At 33.5% G+C, this 14,116-nt stretch overlaps 2 protein-coding genes across 2 annotated transcripts; both read right to left on the reverse strand.

Moving 5' to 3' along the window:
- Positions 1-619: 619 nt before the first annotated feature.
- Positions 620-6,353, reverse strand: LOC108206438 (uncharacterized protein At2g38710). The gene is made up of 5 exons (XM_017376742.2): positions 6,015-6,353; positions 3,940-4,059; positions 2,641-2,755; positions 2,161-2,254; positions 620-1,056 (listed from the first exon to the last, which is right to left on the reverse strand). The coding sequence occupies exons 1-5, from the start codon at positions 6,116-6,118 to the stop codon at positions 854-856; spliced, it is 636 nt and encodes a 211-aa protein (XP_017232231.1). The 5' UTR covers positions 6,119-6,353; the 3' UTR covers positions 620-853.
- Positions 6,354-8,638: 2,285 nt separating this feature from the next.
- Positions 8,639-13,240, reverse strand: LOC108210033 (ATP synthase subunit O, mitochondrial). Its single transcript, XM_017381279.2, has 6 exons — positions 13,012-13,240; positions 12,496-12,549; positions 11,560-11,803; positions 10,053-10,165; positions 9,103-9,189; positions 8,639-9,028 (listed from the first exon to the last, which is right to left on the reverse strand). Exons 1-6 carry the CDS (start codon positions 13,105-13,107, stop codon positions 8,900-8,902), a joined length of 723 nt encoding a protein of 240 aa, XP_017236768.1. The 5' UTR covers positions 13,108-13,240; the 3' UTR covers positions 8,639-8,899.
- Positions 13,241-14,116: the final 876 nt, after the last annotated feature.

Raw genomic sequence — 14,116 nt, forward strand, 5'->3', positions numbered from 1 at the left:
TTGTTGAAATCTATTTATTTATTTTTATTTTAAAATTTTTTGTTTGTAACTTTCTGATTTTTTTATTATTATTTTTATATGAAACACTTGATTTCTTAAGTAAATGGAACAATCACTTATTTTTTGACGATCAAATTCATTGCAGTAAAAATGTAATCTTTGATAAGTCGGCAGCTTGCTGACCGGAAATGCCAGCTTCTCATTTAATATTTTTGTTTAAAACGTTTTGTTGGTTGCCTGTGCTTCTATGCTTGTACATTGTTGCCTCCTGGTCAGTTGATTGTAACTGGTCCTGCTGGTACCATATTAGTTGTTGTCCGTAAGTATCTTGAAATATACTTTTCGTTTATTTAAGGGTTTGCGCTTTCTGAAACATCAGTGGCACCAATTTTATATAATTATATTTGAGCTCTAATCTTTGGCTTGGTCAATACTCGAGTCGGGCATAATATGAGCAGGAATGCAGGAAGGATATTTTACATGGGTTGAGTAAGATTATAGTTTAAGCAATACCGGGGCATGGTTAAATTGCGTAGAGTCATAATGCTTCATGCATACGACTTCTTATGAGCTTTGCCCATGCTTCGGCTAACAATACCTCTGTAAAACAACACACACATCAACCCATCTGAAATTGCAATAAAATAAGCAGGATATTCAAGTTCAAGTTCAGGTCATGACTTCAAACTTAAAAATTCAATCCAGACAAATCCAAATCTTGTGCAAGTTATAATGGAGGGAAGGAATGGAGTGTACATCATCATACTCCACCATCCATTTTTTTCAAATGAAAGTTGCTTCCGAACCAAACAATAATAATGGTTCAGAAGAGGTGTTTAGAACAACCAATATGTTAGTTGCTGGGCTTGGCACCAGCAAGTGAGGGCGTGGCTCCCCTGGTTGTCTTCACATAATTGGTGTATTCACTATAATGCATAGTGAATAACGTACTCTGGTAACGAGTAAGTCGGATTTGCTTCCGAAGTGATTCCGTAATGGCGCCATTGTAACCTGCTTTCCTAATGAGCGAGTCAATTGCTTCAAGTGTTGTCCAACCTGAAATTAAATATAATTAAGTATAATAATATCCTCAAGTATATATCGCTGTTTACATAGGGTCAATACAGCAATTAATCATATATTCCAGATTACTTATTCTTTTCTTTCGGTATATACACTGTTTCACCAATTGAGGAAGGCATAATGAAAAACAACATATATATCAGTATATGCCTTGATGTAGAACAACATATGGTACAAGAAATAACAGTAGGATTCACATAACTACCCAAGTACTCAGCAAAAGCAAGATTATATTACATTGCTACTTTGAAAATTATAAGAAATTCTCAATGGTACCATTCTAAAATTGGCTTTTCTTGATGGTACTGAAAGTACCATCCAACCATTAACTCATCTCAACTATACCATTTCCATTAACCAAATTATTATACAATTTCATAATTAAACAAAAACTATTATTTAATAATAAAGTGACCAAGTACATAAACATCACATTAAACCCGCATACCATCATATAGTAACAAATATAGTGCCTGGTTAGGTTAAAAAGTCAAGAGTTTACAACCAGGGACAACTTAGTTGTCTGAAATTGGTTGATTCATCTCCATTCTGTCAGACTAACAAGTAATCCGGGTTTGGTTACCGTTGTTAACGGAAAAGGTATACTTAGAATCAGTTGATAGTTGGACGGCACCATTCGGAAGTCATAACTATTTTCGGTACCATAGAGAAATAGCCAATTATAGGATGGTGCCATTGAGAATTTCCTAAAATTATGGTACTGCTCTCGTTTGATTAACTGAATCCTTGTGCTTTCTTCAGGCTCAATAACAGCCTCAGTTTTATTACGTAGATATATAGATCCTTCAGCTATTAGATTTTTACCACAAGTTATACCAATCCAGTTCACTTGCTTTAGGAATGGTTCAGAGTTGGTAATCTGTGACTGATTTTGTCAACGGTAGGGAACGAATTTTCAATTTTATGCTATCAGATAATGAAAATGGAACTGTCTAAATAACTAAACAACATTTATGAGTCATGCAAATGGTTGATGAAACAATCGTCCATTAGTTTCTGGGCTACTAGTATTTATAAAACTATTCCACATGATAGTTATGAAAAACAAAATATCACCTTCATGAGCTGCCACCTCAGGCAGGTACGTAGCACTTCTCCTCGTATTGTAGTCAGGATCAGTAAATTCAATAATTATACCATGCTTTCCAACCTGGAAGATCATCGAACAGTCAATCATATGAGAACTCAGTTCGGATATTTATCCAGTATGGCAAACTCAGGAGTAGGAAATTTTGGGAGGAAACATATAGAGAATCATTTTCTGTTTGTCTTAAATTTTGCAATAATAACCATATAATATTTATGCATCCTGTAAAGCAGAACATCATTCTAATTGACTAATTCATATATGCACAGACCAGTTTTTACTCAAACTATTGAAATCTCAAGTTTAGAGACCAGTCTAGTTGTTACGACTTCAGATAATCATTCATGATGAATAATGTATGTAAAAGAGACTAGAACCCAGAGGGTACCAAGACCATTGTACAGAAGTGCACAGACATGAAAAGAAGAAAAAAGAGTTCAAGAACAAACCTCCCAGTCAAGATAATGGAGACCATGTTCATAATTAGTCAGAAGGGAAACTGTACATTCCAAATTAGGTAACTCTTTCAGCTGTATGGGAGGGAACCTACGATCCCTCAGGGCACTGAAAAGGTATAATACACATTTACTTGTATTAGCTGCTGCGTCAGAAAAAAATAACCAGAATATAACTCGAACTAATAAAACCTCAATGCAAAATTGCAGCATGAGAGAGAAATAGTTGTTCACATTAATGGCAGAGCGTGGACGACAAATTAAGGGGGCCATATAAATATTTATTTTTTCTTGGGAGAAATATGCATACAACACTAAATACATAATTTTTTAATACAGCGGTATTTTGTTTGTGGGGGGACCATAAGCCATAGCCTTTGCATGATATAATGAAGCTCCGCCAGTAGTCCACATTGTACTACTAATATGGTCCAAAAAAAAGATTCTTAGATTACTAATAGTTAATGCAAATACAAATTTATCATTTACAATCTTCAATAGCATTGCACAATAACAAATGTTAATTTTAAGTTGATTCTTAAAGTTAACATCTCATAAGTAATTTACACGTGGATCTTGAGTGTTTCAATTACAATCAAATTATTTGCCTGATTCGAGATATTTTGATGCAAGTGATGGACGATGATGTTCATCTCTCCTCGATACTTATCAGGATTCCAATATTATAAAGTCAAGAATCATGAAGTGTTACTTCCACAGTCGAGATTCATATAATTTTCTACACCATGGAAGTCAGAATAAGCTCACAGTCTGAAATAGTGAGTGGATAGAAATTATTTGTTAAACAAAAAGAAAAGAGATGTAAATAATGGAAGGAAGTAATCTCATTGTTTTGGGGGATTTCTGCTTCATGTGTATAATAGTTGTTCCTCATTTACTAGTTTTAGCCCACAGTTCCTGGGTTACACGCACAACGTATACAACTAAAGCTGCTCAAATCACAAAACCACGTAATCAGTTAATTGTTTACTTTTTTCTATATGATAATATGATGAAAAATCAGTTTCGTACTAATGAAGATACCTCATCACTTATTTCTTTATCAAATTTTTTCCTCTGCCCCGAAGGAAAAAGATGATCTTTATCTTATACAAGAAGCAACAAGTACATAATAAGTGAATGCAGTGACTAGTTCAATTAACATAAGAGTTGGTGAATCTGTTGACATAAAGATCTACAAATACTTTGATAACCAAGCATAGGTAATATACATGACCAAGCATAAGTAAAATACTACTGTAGCTTAATTTAAGCACTTTAATTCCACCATACCTTGTTAAAGCATAATCCTTAAATCCATCAATTATATGCCTAGCTTCCAGTGTTCCAATACAACCACGTAATCGTGGCTCACCACCATTTACAATCTTCTTCCAAGTGACAAACAATGGACTGAAACCACAATTTGATATGAGAATAATCAGGATAATCAAAATCTATATATAGTAGACAAGGATGGAGTATATTAATAACCTCAGATATTAAAACAAATTTGTATATGCAACTACACATGCTAAGCTTAAAATTCTAGAGGGTTTCAGAAAACAAATTGTTGAATATAGGATCCAATTAAGGTCTTCTCATAAAACGTTAAGGTTTTGGCAGAGTTAGTACATGGTATCACTCTGGGGAGACCTAGAGGTCACGATTCAAACCTTCACCCCTAATTGTTTAATATATATTTATTTGTTTATCTGTGTTCCATTTGTCTGATTGTTCTGTTTGCCTAATTATGCACTCATAACCTATGAAACTCGTACTCTTTTTGAAGGATCCGACACGGACACAAATCAGAGTAAGATTTTTCGAACTACAGAATCAAAGACTCAGGGACACGTTTTATAAGGATCCGACACTTGGATTTGGACACTGCAATTATTATTATTAATTAATATAATGGTTCTTTTAAATAAATAACTATCATTCTATTATACTGCATAACAAACAATTGCACAAATCAAGGCAAGAGTGCTTCTCTTCTCCTTTTACATCAATTTCACCTCTATTTCTTCATATGTTTTCTTATTCATGTCTTCCTATTAGCAATAGGTTATCGGAATTAAAGATAGGACATTGAAGTTAAAGATAGGATGTCTGAAATGAAGAGTCCGATTTCTGGATGACATTCTGATCCGGATCCCTGATCCCAGTATCACGGATACGGCTGGACATAGTATACGATCCAATTAAGGCCTTCTCTAAGGTTTTAAGAGAGTGGATTAACAGTTAAAACAAATTAAATCTTGAATCAGTTGACATAAGTATTGTGGAATAGTTGTGTTCTTCTACAGAGCTACAATTTGAACAAGAATAAAGCTTGCCACTGTTAATATCAAATCCTTAATACAGAAAAAAGAAAGAAAGAAAGATCAGGTCCAGTGCAAGAAATTGATAACATATTATCCCAAAAAAACCTAAATCTTATAAAAAAACAAAATCAGATTTAATTATATTATGAGAGAGAGCAGAAAAGAATAGATAATTGCAGCCAACTGCAAGTTCTAACTACAACTTACCATCTAGAGGGCATATTGAGCTTTTATATACTTATCTTTAAGATTTGAACTTAAGTGTTCTTTTGAGTTTAAAACAAAATATAAGAAAGAAAATTTCAACAAATATGTATTACAGACACCAAAATCAAGATTATGAATTCACAATTAGACCTTTTGTTATGCATGAGACATTCCATCTCACACATTAACTACTGTGAGACTGCAATATGAGCAATGATATAAAAATGAACACAAGAAAGGCTGAAACATATTTCCGAGGTAAACTGAGTGGTTGAGTCCTCTGTCTAGTACCCAACATATCATAAACAAGGATACCACAATGATATTATCAATGTCAAGATTTAAACTATCATTCTTGACAGTAAACTGGATAGGTCACACTTTGCACCACTTAACTATGATAGTCATACATTACTTTACACAAACAAATCTTTAGCAAATAAGCAAAACATCAAAACTAGGTAACGTAGAAAGACCATTAACCCAAAAAGTTAGTTCACACGAAAATACTAAAGCTAATCACAATTCAGAAGTATCAAGATAGTTCTAATAATTGTATCAATGTCAGTCCCCCCAAAAGGCCAAGTAGAAAAACCTCTTAACCACAACCAACTGGCAGACCAAACAATCAAAACAACAAAAGATCAAAACCACAATCAGACAACCAATTCATGGTCCAAATTCACCATCATCATCAAAATATAAAAAAGGGGTAAAAAACCCCATACCCATGAACTAAAAATCCAATCATTATTCAAAACAAGAATGCATGCTACAAAAAAACACAAAATTAAACTAAAAAAAGGGAAAAGAAGGATAGAAAGTAATTACAAATTGCCCTCATCAAAAGCAGGTGGAGGTACAGGCTGATTATTGTAGTGAGCAAGCAGAGTATCAAAGCAATACACAGCCATTTCTTGATTTGCAGTCACCATTTTGTCAGAATCAACACAAAAACAACAAGGGCTTGATGATTATATTGTAAATGGTCTGTGTGTATAAACACAGACACGAAGTGGGGGTTGATTCTGAGTTTGATGGGAAGATTAAAGTGGTATTCTCGTCAAGTTGGGTTACTTGTGCAAACAGATTCCCTTTGTTTCTATACAACTTAACCAGTCGCACCGCCGCGCGTGGAACGAATTTTGATTTGCGTAGTCGTGTGAGCTTGGAAAAATCGAATCCGATAGTTGAAAATAATACTGTATTAAATCATTTTCCTAAATCCGATCTGTGGGATTTGATAAAATAACATCATGTTATATATTTTCATTATCATATCTAATAAATAAATTTAATAATAGTTAAATTTAAACGAAAGATATCATAAAAAAAAAGGGAAAAAAGAGTCCACCAACTAATTATCAATTGATCGCAACAAATTATTGGAAGATATATGACAAAATGAAATTTTACTTGCAAATTCACAAACCAATTTAAGAAACCAAGTCAAAAATATTTCACTTGATTATTTCTCAAAAAATGAAATTTATACGGTCAAGAAAATATTTTTAAGTATTCAAGAAATAAGAAAAATCGAAAAATACACTAGAAATTTACCACTCATAATTTACAATCATGCCAGAAGGATCATATTCCACTTTTCTATTTCTAGTCCGGAGAACTATGCTTATTATCTTGGCTTCTACACTTATAAAAATATTTGTCTTTTGACTGATTGCATTCTTCAGTCATAGGAGTAGAATGACATGCTTTGAGTTCTTAAAAAAAAATTGCATAAGTCAAATAGTTTGGTTAAGCTTTCAAGTTGTTCAGCATTTTTCTAATCAATACATGTAACACTTATTTTATTCAAGTATGTTGTTAACTGCTAAGATTCAAAACAACCATTGATAAATGTATGTTGTTTTTAACTGCTAAGATTCAGAACCACCATTGATAATGATGAACTTTGGAATAGTCGTTGCTAGTTTGTTGATGAGTTCATTGAATAGTACTCCTAATTGATAGCTTAACTTTCATTAACGGTTAATTAATCTTGATAACAATTGATGAATCATTATTCTTCATCCATTGATAGTTTAGAAATAGTCGTTGATCTGAACTTTACTTTAATAATTATTTAAAATATTAATAATTTTTCATCCTAACTACACATTTATTTATAAACCAATGACTGTATGCATTGATCAAGTATTCTATCAGCTGGTTATAACATACCTCATCCGTCGATGAGTTTCCTAATCAACGGATACTATCAGTTACAAATGCTTATACAAAATTATGTTAAATATTTTGACTTATCATCAAGTAATATTATATTCCCAACAATCTCTCGCTAGTTAAATCTAATAAAATTTTACATATAAATCTGGATCTTGATGATAACAAAACAATTCTTATGAATTACGTATATGACACAATCTCTCTCGCTATTTAAACTCTAAATTGTGATACGGTGAATTTTTTTCTTTATCTTAAGTGATTGTCTACTTGTAATTTTAATGGTGAGGATGAGTTCGATAGGTAATAAAAGATATCCGATCGTGATTAGTGATAATCCTTCAGACCGTTTCGCTGAGTTTAAAATCGTGCCTTATGACTGAACATGACTTAATGTAATAAGTTAGGAGTTTAAAATGTATGTTTGGATCATTTTTATTTGTTATTGACATTATTAAAAATATAAAATAAAAATAGAAGTGAGTTACGAGTAAATTATGATTCATAGATAACTTTTATCAAAAAAAAAGGTTTTTAGAAATCATGTTACTGAAAAAGTTACTCAAATTAACTTTTGACATTTTCTGATTTATTTCTCATTTTAAGTCAATGTTTGGTTTTATTACACAAAAGACATTTTTAGTTAAAAATCAGCGATAGCTTGAAGCCAGGATAAACAAACTCCTTGTGTGATTCTCATATGAATATTTATTTTGATAAGCTACCAGGATAAACAAACTCCTTGTGTGATTCTCGTATGAATTTTATTTTCATAAGCTACCAAGATAAACAAACTCCTTGTGTGATTCTCATATGAATATCTATTTTGATATCTCACTTTCTTTCCTAACGTCTGTGTTCCAGGCATGCCCTGATATGTTTTCTACAAGGATAATATAAACTTACCACTTCAATCATAAGACAGCATATTTACATGAACCGGAAAAAACAAACTTAACTCTAAGGGATAATGTAATGAATTTTATACTCTAACATCAATGTTGGTTAGAGAAAATGTCTAATTTTCATTCATTCAGTCATTCCGTTGCTACTATTTTAATTAGAATTCTAACCACATACTCACATATATTGAAAGGAATGCTGGTTCCATTTCTATATCATGTTTCGTACAATGTTTATCGCAAGAAATTTAAACTCATTCATATTTAGTTACTATTATCTCATACTTTCTTTCTCCATAACACTTCTATATAATTTTTCATTTCATTCTTCCTTCATTCCATTCCATCTAAGTAACCACAATCTAAGAGTGTCATCTAAATACCAGGGAAAAATTTATTTCCACAACCAGAATTACAGAAAATTGGATCATAAATTTGTAATTGCAAGGAGACAAAGTACGAAATTTCAACAAGGAGAAAGCATGTTTATCAGGGCTTGCAAAATAATTTTAAGAACAAGCAGCTCCTTTTATTTGCAACAAGGAACAAACTGTCCTCATAAGTAGTACATTCAAATTTTACTTTCTAGAAAGGGTGTATGCCACTTGGGCCAAAAAGGTCTAAAACCTCTCAAAGATTGTCAATGTTGATGGGATCACGAAGGAATCGCTCCATCTGCCTTGCCCTAGTCCTTATGGAGGCATCAAAAACTTTTTGCGAGAATTCCACCACTATCCCACCGAGAATGCTAGGATCAATCTGGAATACACATTATAAATTAAAGCTCATAGAGAAGAAGGCAAAAAACACACCAGTATGAAAAGAAGTTGTACCTTTTGTTCGAGGTGAACCTTCTTCCCCTTTCCAATCAAACTCTGCAAAGTTTCTTTCAGTTCCTTCTCCTCCTCTGCAGGCAGCTCCTGGTAAATTTAATATTATCAGATAACAGTTGGAAAACAGTGATCTTATTCTCTGGTACAAACTGCATGCAGTTTAACAAATTATGCCAGTTGACTATGGTGAAGGGCTACTATAATACAACAAGTACGCGTAACATTTATATTCCATGGCTAAGTTTTTTAGTTTCTTCTCTTCTGCAAGCCGCTACTGATATATTAAATATTATCATATAACAGTGGGAAACAGTACTATTATTCTCTGGTACAACTGCATGCGGTTTAAAAAATTATGCCAGTTGACTATGGTAAAGAGCTACTATGACACAATAACTACATATACATTTATAAGCTTATATTGATTAGCTATTGCATAATGCATACGGATATGTACACGACAATGCAGAGCTTTTAAAGCAAGATCAAGCATGTAAAATATGTACGTACATCAGCGAAGATATAATGCTCTGTTCGTCAACATTTTCCAAATTACAATACAACACCCTTACTCCCTTTTGAAGTGCCAACTCACAAACAAGTGTCAGGGAGAGTATAAAGTCATCTCTAACGACCTCAATAATAAATTCATTTTCTTTAAAAAAAGGTAACAAACAGCATTCTTCGGCCGTCAGGTCCGTTATAAATGTAAAGCAGAATAATCATAAACCACAATGTTGGGATAACCTTTTATAAGTATAACCACAACAGATTGCTACAAAGGAACCACCACACAGAAACGAACCAACTTCTAGCAAGGTAAAGTTGTATTGCTTGCTTACAGGATTATAACGACAAATTGGTGCTTGAATTATGACAGAGGACAATGGAACAGAAACAAAATTCAGCCTTTACACCCAGGTACAAACAGCAGTTTTAGTAGAACTTACAATGACGGTTGTCACGATTGCTTTAACTTCTCCCCTGTATGCCATTGTTAATTCAGTGAATCTCTTAGTGATATTTTCAAGGTGCGGCAACCTTCCATTCTCAGCCAAAACAACTGGTTTAATATTTTAACAAATTATCACAAATTGTAAATGATAAGGAAAATCACAAGAAACTAAAAACAAAATGAACACACAGAAACAATAACAGCAATAGAACAAACTAGCCAATCTACAAAGAAAGCCATACCTGCTCCCAAACAATTAAAAAAAAAAGTTACATTAAGTTGTGAACTTGTTTTAAAAATACACTCCTAATTCTATTTTAGGTATAGAGTACATCAAAGTTCGTTATGCAATTATACAGTTCATTTATTTCCTCCAGGCCTAGGCTGTCATGTAACAAGTTATAGAAGGTCTTATAGATCTGTCGAGAAAATTGCTCATTAGGTATTAGGGGCTGAATTCTAAATTTTCCGATCCATATCACTTTATATGATGCTTTCAAAGCTGTCTAAATTAGCAGACTGAGATTTATTGCTCTTAAAGACTACTCCCTCCGTCCCGCTTGATAGTGATACATTTGGTTGGGACGGAGGGCTCGGCACGTATTTTAAGGCTCTCATATATATTGTTTTATAAGTTACTTGAATTTTTTTTCCTTCTGAATAAATATTTAATGTTTAAATTTTTATTTAGAAACAAAAATTTTAAAAAACAAGTTATAGAACTATACTTTATACTCCCTTAGTCCCCCTGAATTGTATACACTGAGGGACGGGGACGCAACACACGCTTTAATACTCCTGTAAAGTATAGTTCTATAACTCATTTTCAAGATTTTCTTTTTCTGGAAAAAAAATAATATTTAAATTTTATTCAGAGAAAGAAAATTTTAAAAAATAAGTTATTAAAACTATGTTTTATAGGAGCATTGAAGTGCTTGGCGAATAGTGAAAAAAACGTATAGAAATGAGTGGGACGGAGGGAGTACAAGCCTTAAAATGTGTGTCAAGCAATGCAAAAAAAACTATATAAAATCGGGAGGGACGGAGGGGGTATTATTCATGGAAAAAAAAAAATGATATCATAATTAAGATGTCAGTTTCTACTGTTCTAGACAACCCGGAGCTCTTCAAATGGTGCTAAAAAAAGACTTTTGAAAGTTACTGATAGTGGCTAGAGGTAATAAAACAATTAAGTGGTAACAGAAAAGGGATTCAGATAAAGATATAATAATATGCTGACGTCAAACTGCGGGTTTCATGTAGGGTAAATGTAATCTAGGGTATATCAAAATTTTGATCATATGGGCAACTACCATTCACATGTATGAAGTATATAAACATATGAGTGGTTAAGCCAAGCAACCTTTCTTATTGTAATGCGATATTTCAATATGATGAAAGCCTTCTAAATTTGACAAACAAACGAAAATGACAAAACCCCTCTTCATGTCAAAAATGCTAATAAGCATACATGATATATCTCTATAAAAACTTTATCATACCGAGGAAGTTCCTTGTAACCTCTGAAAACTTAGCATGAGTGCAGATATCAGTTATGGCCTTCACTCTGGTGTCTTTACGCACAGACAAATCCTTCATAAACAGAGCAAATGTAGGGGTGTTCTTTGAAGCTTCAAGAAAGTCAAGGAGCTCAGACTCAACCTTGTCCAGTAAGTTAAGTTTGGTAGCAGCGATGTACAGCGCAGAGGAATAGTTTCCAGAGATTCCATACAATGCCAAAGGCACCTTAAAAAATCCAACATAAGATCACAAAGTATAAAAAATTAAGCATGATTTGTTACAATAATTGCAAAAACTGAGAATTTTTAGCAAAATTAGCCAACAAAGTGAACTTAAAATTATAGTATAATTGGGTTCGTCTATCCTTGTTTGCAAGAGTCAGATAAAGGCATACAGCCCTCTTTACTTTCAGTAACACGAGACAACTGAGGGTATGAATTGCTAAGCCCACGAAAAACTTCTGAAACAGAACAATTTGCTAAGATATCTATCTGCATTGATGCTGACCCAAGAACTTTCAACCAACTCAAACTAACTACGAAAATTATGATGATGTACAGGTTGAATGACACTGACCATACAAGTCTCTTTATTCCGCTTACAGTTTTTAAGTACTCTCCCGTTAACCACCAGAATTTAAACTTCCAGTACATTCCATATCCCAAATAATGTCATTACCCTATTGCTCCCAAAATTTCCCCACCGTTCCCCATGACGACACCACAGCAAAGGGCTTTTATACATTTTTTCCGCATACATAAGCATATAAACTACACACACACACATATATATGTCACAAAAACATTACACAGTTTGATTATTTTATCCTCCAAAAATTCAATACAAAATCTCCAGATAAGAATCCTAATAATAAAAAAGAAGAGTCAAAAACCCAGAAATAGAAGAAAGCAAATCACCTTAACTTTCTTTTCCTTAGGAGGAGCAGCTTTGGTAGCAAAATTCCTCGAGACCTGCAACACACACAGGGACATATTAATCTCTAGTAGAAATATAGCAGAACACTCTAGTCCAGTATTAGAATTTAAACAATCACAGTTTCTTCCAAACAATCTCTCTCATCCTGTTTCCAATAGCAACTCTCCCTGTCCCTCTCATTCTGTTCCAATAGCAACTATCCCTCTCCCTCAATCCGAAAGGGCCAGACCAAGCCAAGGACTCCCCCCCCCCCCCTCTGTGTGTGTGTGTGTTCCAATAACCAGTCTCTCTCTCTCTCTGTTCCAATAACAAGTCGCTCTCTCCAAATTAGAATAATATTATCATCGTTTATGTAAATTTACTCTCATACAGAAGTGTATAACATTCACAGATCCAAACACGCGAGCGTACATACATACATTTATAAAAACGAAAACTGAATCGGAAATGAAACATTTCCACACAGATCGAATTGAAAGCAAAGACATAAAAGCAACCTCGGGATTGGCGAGAATTCGGGGAACAGATGATCGTTGAGAAGAGGTGAGAGCTCTGTTGATGAGCGGGAGAGCAGATCTAAGACGACTCGCCATTCGGATTACAATTTTACAAACCCTAGTTTCTGATTGACTCGTCTGATGAAGATGGCTCGTGAGCTGTGTCTACTGTGTATAAGCTGCAAACTGTTTTTCTATTTATGCTCATTACAAATTACAATTGCTTTTCATTTTCACTAATTTATTACGTAGCTATTAACCAAAAAAAAAAAATGATAGCAGGGGTGTTTTTTTTAATTTAATTTTTATTTCAGAACTTTTGTATTTTTTATAATTAAAATAGTATTACATGGCTTTCAAGTAGGCCCGAACGAGTCCAGAAAACTAGGCCCAATAAGCCAGAAGAAGTCAGGACGGACTGAAATCACCAGAACTATGGGCTGCTCATATTGGACCTGATGTAAAGGGAAACAAAACATAGAGCCCATTTTAATTCTAAAGTAAAAATAGGTCTGAATGAGATGCTGAGCTTAAACTTGGAGAGTTGGAGTTATCTGATGAGCTGAGAATTTAAAATGTCCAGATAATTTTGACTTATTAATGATATACGAGTCATTAAAAATATAATAATAAAAATAAAATATTTATGGATAACTTATGATCTGAGGTAATTTTTATCAAAAAAACATTCAAAAAAATCAAGTAGTGTGGCTTTTCAAGTCAGGTTTACGCCTGATTTTAAGCTGACTCCCGACTTATTGCACAAACACATATTTTTCAGTTTGAAACTGGAAACAACTTTAAGTCCCGGCTTTAAGCCCAGGCTCACAGATATGACTTGCCTTGTAATATACGAAGAATGATAATGTAATGATGAAATGAAGTCCAACATGATTCACTTTATACAGCAAACATGAGTTGCATAACTACTCCACTCATCTTCATGGAGCAACCTCATCATCTGTTTCTTCACTCTGAAGCAATATCATTTCTTGCATCCGACAACAGACTACTTCCCATCGGTTATAATCCCGCACACCGCATGTGTGTTAGAATAATATATGATCCATTAACTCGCATTTTTTTTTTCTTCGATTAACATATT

The sequence above is a fragment of the Daucus carota genome, chromosome 2, assembly GCF_001625215.2.
Source record: "Daucus carota subsp. sativus chromosome 2, DH1 v3.0, whole genome shotgun sequence".
NCBI classification, from domain to species: domain Eukaryota; kingdom Viridiplantae; phylum Streptophyta; class Magnoliopsida; order Apiales; family Apiaceae; genus Daucus; species Daucus carota.